This window comes from Pangasianodon hypophthalmus, chromosome 5 (assembly GCF_027358585.1).
Source record: "Pangasianodon hypophthalmus isolate fPanHyp1 chromosome 5, fPanHyp1.pri, whole genome shotgun sequence".
Lineage (NCBI taxonomy): Eukaryota > Metazoa > Chordata > Actinopteri > Siluriformes > Pangasiidae > Pangasianodon > Pangasianodon hypophthalmus.
The window spans coordinates 15,988,329-15,998,563 of NC_069714.1; the positions used below are offsets into that span (position 1 = coordinate 15,988,329).

General features: G+C 39.8%; 1 protein-coding gene across 1 annotated transcript in view; it reads right to left on the reverse strand.

Annotated features, from left to right (window-relative positions):
- The window catches only part of vwa8 (von Willebrand factor A domain containing 8), a 66,035-nt gene extending 56,547 nt beyond the window's left edge, over positions 1 to 9,488 (reverse strand). Inside the window, exons 1-12 of the mRNA XM_026912457.3 lie at positions 9,200 to 9,488; positions 8,717 to 8,794; positions 6,220 to 6,350; positions 5,967 to 6,077; positions 3,722 to 3,889; positions 2,760 to 2,924; positions 2,636 to 2,685; positions 2,445 to 2,553; positions 2,248 to 2,352; positions 1,361 to 1,483; positions 989 to 1,123; positions 618 to 695 (exon numbers count right to left, since the gene is read on the reverse strand). Of these exons, the coding sequence (XP_026768258.3) occupies positions 618 to 695; positions 989 to 1,123; positions 1,361 to 1,483; positions 2,248 to 2,352; positions 2,445 to 2,553; positions 2,636 to 2,685; positions 2,760 to 2,924; positions 3,722 to 3,889; positions 5,967 to 6,077; positions 6,220 to 6,350; positions 8,717 to 8,794; positions 9,200 to 9,338 (1,392 nt within the window). The 5' untranslated portion in view covers positions 9,339 to 9,488. The remainder of the gene's footprint in view (positions 1 to 617; positions 696 to 988; positions 1,124 to 1,360; positions 1,484 to 2,247; positions 2,353 to 2,444; positions 2,554 to 2,635; positions 2,686 to 2,759; positions 2,925 to 3,721; positions 3,890 to 5,966; positions 6,078 to 6,219; positions 6,351 to 8,716; positions 8,795 to 9,199) is intronic.
- Between the last annotated feature and the right edge of the window lie 747 nt (positions 9,489 to 10,235).

Genomic DNA, 10,235 nt, shown 5'->3' on the forward strand with positions numbered 1-10,235 from the left:
AAACAGCTCTGTCTGCAGCTGCAGCTCGTGTGCCAGTAACACAAATACTCCTCCATAAAACTCTGAGGATAAGCTCTACATACCAAAAATGTCCAAAATTCTAACCAAAGGTTATCCATCATCCTATCTGTCTAAGTGTCAATCTTTTGTAAATTCATTTTATAGTCATTACTCACTCATATATAACTTTTTCATTCTGAGTCCAAAATCTTAAAATATGAGTAGGAATACAAACCGTTCAAAGCTTTAAACATCATAAGAACACTGTAGTCAATACTGAGCTTAATACACAGCTAATATAGCTTGAAGAAGACTGAAGTATTGTGCTCTGACGTTCTATCCTTCATAAGGATGCGTGCTGCTGCATTCCGAACTAGAAAGACATTATTTAAAAGCCAGGAACACATTACAACAATCTGATTTAAACATTAGTTTCTCAGTGTCACGTAGGATTAAACCTATGTCCTTTATATGTATATTTAATATAACACGCAGTGGAGAGTTAAATTTATGGAAATCAAATGCACTAAGACCCTTAACTGCAGATTATGGGTTCACAGAAAAATCTGTGATTTTTTTCAAAGACAGTATGTATAGGTACACTATTTCCACTATACCTGATAGAGCATGATTGGCTCAATGCTATACCCAAGCATTTCGGCAAATTCTTTGGCAATCACAGATTTGCCACAACCCTGTAAAGATACAAAAGAAAGCATATGAGTATATATGTATTCATGTTTATTAATCAGCTTGAGCTAATCACACTAATCAGACACTCAGTGAAAATAAGTGATGTAGAAACACACTCGGCAAGGCAAATGCTTGCTCAGCAGTGAGCGAGGAACCTTCCTAATCATTTTAATAGGCTGCTAGGATACTGTTCTCTCTATTGTTCTTGTAGTCACACACACGTCAGTTCTGTATTTAAGAGCTCCGTTGATGTGTGTAACCCTGTCTGCTGCGGTTCAGGAAGCTGCGTGTGTACCTTGGCTCCGATGAGACACATGTCTTTGACGAGGTGAGACTGCATCATCTCAGCTAGCAGGCGAGCGTGGGTGGGAGTGCTGATGAAAGATGGACTGCTGTTGGGTGGCCGAGGGGGCCGTGATCCTGTTGGAACCTGCAGCATTTCCATTAGAGACAAATGAATAGCTTGGAGTATTGTTCTCATACAGTCTTATCTATACGAATCAAATCTTAGTCCCTTACTAGAAGCTTGTAAGATGTTTTTCCTCATAGTGTGCTCTGGCTTGTGTTAGTGTTGGCCTTGAATTAAGAGGAACTTGCCTAAAGCCTCTTTTCTGTTTTCTCAGTCATTTACTGAAATGCATAAAGAAACATTTTGTTGAACCCTGACCTGGAAGGAAATGATTTTGTCAGCAATGCTGAGGGTAACCGATGCTTCTCCTGTCTCCCCTGGCTCCACTTGCACCACAGCACAGGGAGACGGCTGCTTCTTTCCATCCATCAGTTCAAAACGCTGCAGAGAGAGAGAGAGAGAGAGACACACACACAGATAGAGCAATCATCACTTCAGCATGGAGTCTAAAAGTGCCAATATCTGTCTATATCTAGACTGCTACTGTGATGTAGATAAAATAAGAGAGAGAAAGACAGAGAGAGAGAGACAGAGGGAGAGATAGCAAGAGAGAGACAGACACAGAGAGAGAGAGAGAAAGAGAGGGAGAGAAGGAGAGGCATGGAAATGGAGTAACAGAGATAGAGGTAGAAAGATAGAGAGAGACAGAGAGACTGAGAGAGAGACAGAGACAGAGTGAAAAAAAAGAAAAACAAAGTGAGACAGAGACAGTAATGAAAGGCAGAAATGAGAGACAGAGAGAGAGCCCAAAAGAGACAGAGGAAAGAGAGGAAGACAGAGAAGCAGTAACAAAGTAACAGATACAGAGAGCCACAGAGAGACTGAGAGAGAGAGAGAGAGAGAGAGAGAGAGAGAGAGAGAGAGAGAGAGAGAGAGAGATAAAGAGACAGAGAGACTGAGAAAGACAGAGAGAGGGAGAGATAGCAAGAGAGAGACAGACACAGAGAGAGAAAAAAGAGACAGACATGGAATGAGAGAAATAAACAAATAAACAGAAATAGAGAGAGAAAAACAGTGACAGAGAAAAACAGGGAGAGAGACAGAGAGACACAAAGAGATAGACAGTGAGACAGAGTGAGAGAAAGAGAGAGACTGAGAAAGAGAGAGAGAGAGAGAGAGAGAGAGAGAGAGAGAGAAATACTTACACTGAGCACACCCTCCACAGCTTTTTGACCCTCTTTTCCCAGCATTGCCTCATACGGGTAGAGTCTCTGGACCAGCTGCTGTGCGGACAGCATGGGGAACAAGTCCTGCAACAAGGACATTACTGTTTTAGCCACTACTACATACTGATACTGGTATACATCATTTCACATCAGAGTGGGATCTTCTGCACACTCACCAGCACTTTGATAGCAGACGGTAGATTGTCTACAGGAAAGTCAGGAAGACCCAGATTGGCAGATTCTTGCGAGCAAAGAGTAGTAGCACATGACAGGATCTGAGACACTCTGAAGAGAAAAAGGAAAACTTTAGTGTCTGTCATTAGGCTGCCAAATATATCTATTTAGTACATCCTAAATTTCTCTTTACCTTTCAGCTTTCACGTTTGGTCCAACACTATATAGGATTTCGAGCTGGTCCTGAGAAAAACAAGCAATCTGAGGTAATGTGCATTTCACTCAGTGCAGTAATAAAGAACACGTGACCTTTGTACCTTGAAGGGCAGGTAGTAGACATCTCTAGCCTGGAAGCGCGAGCGTAAGGGTGGATCTAGAGGGTTGCCCTTGTAGCGTGGCACAGGCAGCCCCAGAGCAATGACACGGAAATCCTCACTCACACGCACAATCTTCCACTGGTCCAGTTCTTCTTTAGTGTGCTCCTACAATCAGCACACAGTACGGGGGATTTACTTTACACGAATAAAAACTGCACATGAGTCTCAGAGAACTGTTTTATAACCCAGTTTCTTGTAGGAAGTAATTTTCTGAGAAGGTGGAGGTGGAGCGCATTTATTTTTCATTTCAGATTTTCAGCATTTTGTGTTTCTCTTAATGTTATTACTTGTTTTAATTTGAAAAAAAAAAAGGATTATAATTACGGCAGTTTAATTATATCCCTTCACAGATATTTACATCAGTTATATAATATTCTTTAGAACTGATATACTTTTTATTTCACTAAATATTTTAATCACCACCAAATTTGTGTACTGTGCCAATATTACCTAATTTCTTGTATATATTTGTCCTAAATTTTTTTTGTCTCTGCGTGTCAGGAGAAATTTTAGATATGCCAAAGAAATTTTATTATGCCATTGAAGAAGGATATTTTTAAATCGAAAACAATCACTGAGGCTGGAATTACCTGCAGAAACAGAAGCAAGCAAAAGGCTGGGAAAAATGCAGCAGGTTCTCCAAGACACAAACATAAACATAAAAACATAAACTACCAGGTGAATTCCTTATAAAACTACATGAGAATTTTTTAAAGGCAAAGGATGGCCACACCCAATTCTGATCTAAATTCTTTGATATACATAAATGTTTCCTTTAATTATTCTGAAAGCATCTTTGCTTTACAGAGTTTCTTTAGAGGTACCTGAGACTTTTGCACAGTACTATACATCAGTATCTCTTCACTGTCTATTGGAATCAAATTTGGTTAAGCTGTTATGACCTGTAGCAGTTGGTCGTAACGCTGGGCAGACATGAGGAAGCGTCCGTCCTCTAGCTGCATCTCGCGGTTCTCCAGCAGGTTGTTGAGGACAGGCAGCACGTTCCTCTCGGCCTTCTCCAGCCCCTCCAGAACCAGAATTCGGCCCTCGGTCGCCGCTCTCACAGCACACTGCACACACGACATGGGTCAGCAAGCTCAGCTAACACAAAGAGCACAACTTCACCTCATCCTGAGCTTTGCCATTCAACCACTTCATTAGCTAAATTAGTCCTCTCACATTCAAGTATCCTTTAATAAATGCTACAATCATCTTCGAAAAGCTAATTAACTGTGATTTGATTTTAAAGCTGGTAAGGATTAAAAAAATAATGTTTTTGAACATTCGAGGGAAAGCCCTTTTACTGTATTATTGACAAAATGTTGCAGCTAGTTCACCCAAAGCCCCAAAACAGACCATTTCTATTTTAAAACCCTGAATAAGTGTGGGCAGACTGATCAGATTTCTTTAGTTATGACGATGCAACCATACAAACATGTGTGTGCTAGAATCAAACAGTCTTGACGTCAAAGGCAGGAAATTCTAGGCTACTCCAGTGACCACAAAACAAGTTGCCATATAATTAGGTTAACATGTAAGTATATGCCTAATTATGTGGAAATAGGGCCTACCAAAGTGCAGCCAGATGCTCTAAATTTAACACTGAATCTATTTCCATCACGGACTGTATAATCCCATAATTACTGGAAATGGTAGAGACACAGGACGAGGAGGTGAGCTAAAGCCACACAGCAGCCACGCAATGTGTTTACCAATCAAACTGCAAATCACTGTTTGACTGCCCTAATGTTGTGTTCAGTGACCTTATGTATTTTAACTTGGAGTATAGCAAAAGACAAGAGCTCAGGTGGAAAAAGTGACCTCATCTGAAATAACTTTTCCTGGAATTCCTGCACTATAACTGCCCATTAAGCTAGTGATGGGATAAGTGAGGAGAGCTGGGCGCATGACGTAACTTTCGTAAATACTCCAAGTGGACAGCAAAGTTCCTGGTCTGCAGCTATTTAGGCAGACGTTTTACTAACGTCACGACCCAAAGTCATTTCCTTACACAGTCAGAACACAGTGAATTGAAATCAGCAGCAAGCTTAAAGACTTCAGTGTCAGCTGAACCACTAAATGTCTTTCTGTTTGCTTTGGGCCACTCGGCTGGTAGTTTGACTGATTAGATCGTTCGTTAAAATGAAATCATACACATATTTGACATGATCTTTCTCTTCCAATAAGCATTAGCCTCCACATAATACTACTGCCTGAAAATCAAGTCTATCTAAAGAGAAACTTAACAGCATTACTGCAAATATACTATTAACACACAGCTAGTCTACAGAAAGACATTTTTATACACAGAGCTTGGTATATGGGTCAAAAAAAGAGCACAGAACCCCAGAGAGCAGTACGACAGTTAACACTCCCTCCCACCTTCACGCTCTCTCACACAACCACACACACACACACACACACACACACACACACACACACACACACACACACACACACAAGCCACTGCTCCACCATGCTGTTAGGCTGTGTTCAAGAAACAACTCAAGCCCATGACACTGATGCCTCAATGAGAGTTTAAGTCTATTCGTGTTTTTTTTCTTTAAGCATGTGATTAACTAAGACACAGATTGGAAGCAAGTAACAGCATGGAGGATCATCAATAACTAAAACTGTTTGAGGTTGTTGCTTTAATGATCTTATTGAGCAAGAAATGATTTCTCACATAGCTGAACATCTCCTAAAAATAGACATGACAAACAAACACTGATGTACCTTCATCAGCTTTAATAAAAGAATAAACACCATTGCCTTTTTAAGTGCATAATATACATAAGATCAAGAGGAAAAAAAATAGGATGTATATGGATGTGGACAAACATGAAAATTCCTCAGATATTGAAAAAGTTAACCAGCAGTCAGTCCATCAAATATTGTATCAATATACACAACAAAACGTAATCCATTAGAGGTTGGCCCACCTACAGAGTCTGAAAGTATTTTATTCTATTTTATTTTCTATTTTATTTTATTTAGTCAGTATTACACTCTAAACTGTATGACATGCACTGGAAAATAAATTAAAGAGTAAAAAAAATACTAGGTTGGATACATAATAAATGATTATTATGGACAAGAGGCATAATAACAAGCCTAAACACAGCTAAGGAAAGACTTCGTACTTGCCTGGTCTATGTAGAAGGCTGTGCCAGAGCGGATTTCTCTGCGCTGCTTGAGATCAGTCTCAGTTGTGTCTCTGGATAGAGCCACGTACTCAACCTCTCTCTTCGTCAGCTCCTAGAATTCATGACCAGCATACATTACATAAGTACATGTATTTCTGAAATGAACAAGCGTGACATGTACTGAGAGGTCATTATTAAATAGCATAGATTAGGTATAAAATCAAATATTCGTGATTAGGGTTACACTGTGTTACCAGATACTGCATGGCAATGGAGCGGCGCAGTGGGCCAGGAGGACCAATGAGAAACACATCCTGTCCCAGCAGGTCTTTCTGCATGATCCAGCGAAGGTGCTGAGCAACTGTCTGTGGCATGGATTCTGTCACTGCACCAAACACACCATGTCAGTGTAATGCAATGTAGCAACGTTATAAAAAGTCACACAGGATTGTGAATCTGTCGCCTGTATTATTATTGCCATAAACTGGTTCAGAAGATCAACTGTAAGGAAAATATCCCAACTAAACTTTTTGAAGTTACAACTACATAAAATCCTTTGCTTACACAGCTTACAAATGAATGGTGACAACATTGACCTTTCAATGCGTAACCATTAGTAATCTATAAATAAGTCACATTCAATTCAATTTTATTTGTACAGAGCTTTTAACAATGGACATTGTCACAAAGCAGCTTTACAGAAATATACAAATCTAGACGCGACGGTGGCAAGGAAAAACTCCCTAAGACAATATGAGGAAGAAACCTTGAGAGAAACAGACGCATAAGGGAACCAATTCTGGGTGACGACAGACAGTGCGATTATAAATAATTCCCTTCTATAGCTGTGTACTTCATGGTCAAAAAGTGTGGTTGTGTAACCAGGAAATTCATTATAGTTTTAACATGAAGTCTATTTTGTAGGAGTTATCCACTGTTCACTGATGGAGACTTGATTGCAAAACTGCTCATGGCAGTTGCAGTCCTAAAGCGATCATAGCAATTGTAGTCCTAAGCCATCGTAGCAAAACTATTTTTATCAATTGCAGTGCAGAGCTATCTTCATGGTTTCTAAGTGTGTCTAACTCTTTCCTTTCTCAATGAGCTGCCTTCAGCTAAATAATTTTCATAACTTCATGTGATTTGGCTGCAATAGTAAATCAGCTACAGATGCTTCATGTTTAAAAAACTGGAGTCGCTGAACTATGGCAAGTTTTTCATATGTTAATTCATTCTGTTACAGTACAGTTCGAGCACTTGGCTCGATTAACTGAATTAAATTGCTGGGTCCACATCCAGGCCACGGTCCACCCAGTTGACGACTGCTGAACTATACAATATTTATCTTGCAAAATTTCAAAAGCAAAGCTTCTGTAATATACAGTATGTTCTACAGCCTCATATATGATAGCAGGGCATAAGCTCTGATTCACCACCAGCACACAATAACATGTACAGTGTATAAGCAAGAGAAGTTCAGTATGATGGATATATATTAGAATCAGGGTTCCTGTGCTTTCCTGATGTAAATATTCTAGTTGGGTTTGTCCAGAATGTCTTTTTTTTTTACTTTCCATATTTTATTTAATTTGTTTTCTTGCTTATTTTAAAAAGCCATTAAAAAATAATGAAAAATAAAAAATATGAAATTTGATATGATTGATTCCGTATTAGTGCAGAAAATAAAGAATATTTTAAGTCTTAGTGTTTGACTGGTTTGACTGCAGAATATCTGCAGAAATTCCGTACTGTTTTCTAAACATTTTCTGAATGTCTATACACTTTCAGAGATTGTTAGATTTAAATTTCTTACTTTCCTAGACTTTCCAAGGCTGAGCATGAACTCTGAGGATGAACTGCAGTTATCCACATACTGAAATATTGAAAACTAGATATTAAAATGAATTAGCATAAGTTCCCAATCATCTGGTGAAGCTGGAATCCTGATGATGTACCCAGCCTTCCATGGCCAAAAGCCAAGGGAGCAAAATTGTCCATGCTCTCTGGGTGGGAGGGAAGTCATTACTCTCTCCCCCTGTCAGTCACAGCGACATTAGCCAATCCAGCTCATGTATGTGGAAGAGGGCAGATAGTGTTTTCCTCTGAGTGTGTTACACTGTGCTGTGATGCAGAATGAGCTGCAGTTTGTATGAGGTTGGCTGGCTGCATGTGTCTCAGAGAAAGCACGTGTTAGCCTTTCCCCTCGCCGGCTGGTAGCTGTCGTATGATAAGGGAGAGCTGGCTGGTGATGGCAGATGACCAAATTGGAGGGGGGAAAATGAACGAAAAAAAAGAATTTAACAAGTTATCAAAACAATAACATCTGTTGCACTTGTTGGAGAAGTATATTGCTTCATTAACCTTTTTTTACTGTAATGTAATCTTTAAGAATATGATGATAAAGCTCACAAGATTTTAAGTGTTTGTCATTTAAAACCATTTTAAATACAACTTAATGAGCACGAATTCCAAAACTAAGCCAAGAAAAGTTCATTTATATAATGAATTAATTACCCGATATAACTTTTGAGTTTACTAAACAGAAATAAAAACTCATTAGAATTAGACGAGTAATGTCATAGTAAATGTGCATTCCTTCTTTCCATTCTGAACCCTGTTTTGGTCCTGGCAGTCCATCGCTCTTCTCGTAAGCCAGGACTGATATCTGAACTGCTGACTGGTTCAGGTGAAAACTGACATTTCAGAGAAAGAAGACTGTCAATGATTAATGACATTGAGAAAAGCACCTACTGTGATTGACTGGTACGAGCTCAGGGTTTCTGGGTTTCTTAAGCTGATAGGAGATCTCCCCTATCTTCACTGTGTCACCTGTCAATCAAGGCAAGATCAAAGGAAATTGCAAGAGTTATTAAAATATTTTTTGGAAATGTCCTACCTTGTTATAAAGATGTATGACCCTGATAATTGTTGCTACTTCTATAGTTTATTCCGCATACCAGCGGAATTGCTGCGACAACAACAACATTTAAACATGTAAACAGTAAACAAGCAGCACTAAGCAGCAGGCTGGGTGGGTGGGCCACGTCCCAAACCGACTGCTGCTACTTAACAGTGTGTCAAAAAAATAGTCAGCGACTTTGGACTTAGCCTAGTACTGATGTTGACAAGTTACTCTAACTGAAGAAGAGCCACACTGAGGATTTCTAATCTAATATCAGACTGCCAAGGTGTGTTTAGCAGTGGCTGAACGTGAAGTTTGGAAATTGCATCTACCTGACGAAGTGTTTAAGTGTTTGACCTCATGCGTGCTCCACTTCCAGCCTTCCCTTGACATGACGGGACCCAAAATGTTCCGGAGTCTTCGGGAAGCCACAGCTGCGGCTGTTCCTTTGAATAAAATGTGTGACTGCATGGTGGTTTTTTGAAAATACCTGGGTCAAACGGCAAAATAAGTGGACATTCTGAATTATTTAGTGTTTTCCTTCATGTTCACTGCCCAAAACCGCCGACAGCAGCTGTCTTGCGGAGGAAAGTAGTTGAAGAACAAAACTTATGCGCCGCATAATCGCTCCGTGTGAAACGGGAAACACCGTTCTGGTTCCGAGAAATACCTATGCCTGCTTGGAAGCTGGCGGGAACGTAATAATAATAATAATAATAATAATAATATAATATAATATAATATAATAATATATAATTTTATATATATATATATATATATATATATATATGGCTGTTTTATATTATATATATACCAATCAGCCATAACATTATGACCACTGACAGGTGAAGTGAATAATATTGATTTCATTACAATCTCGTTACAATGGCACCTGTCAAGGGTTGAGATATATTAGGCAGCAAGTGACCAGTCAGTTCTCGAAGTTGATGTGTTGGAAAGAGGAAAGATGGGCAAGTGTAAGGATTAGAGAGACTTTGACAACGGCTAGATGACTGGGTAAGAGCATCTTTAAAATCGCAGGTCTTGTGGGGTGTTCCCGGTATGCAGTGGTTAGTACCTACCAAAAATGGTCCAAGGAAGGACAACTGGTGAACTAGCCACAGGGTCATGGGCACCCAAGGCTCACTGATGCGTATGGGGAGTGAAGGCTAGTCCATCTGGTCTCATCCCACAGAAGAGCTACAGTACTGTAGCACAAATTGCTGAAAAGTTAATGCCGGCTATGATAGAAAGGTATCAGAACACACAGTGCATCGCAGCTTGTTGCGTATGGGGCTGTGTAGCCACAGACCTGTCAGACTGCCCATACTGACCTCTGTCCGCCACCGAAAGTGCCTACAATGGACA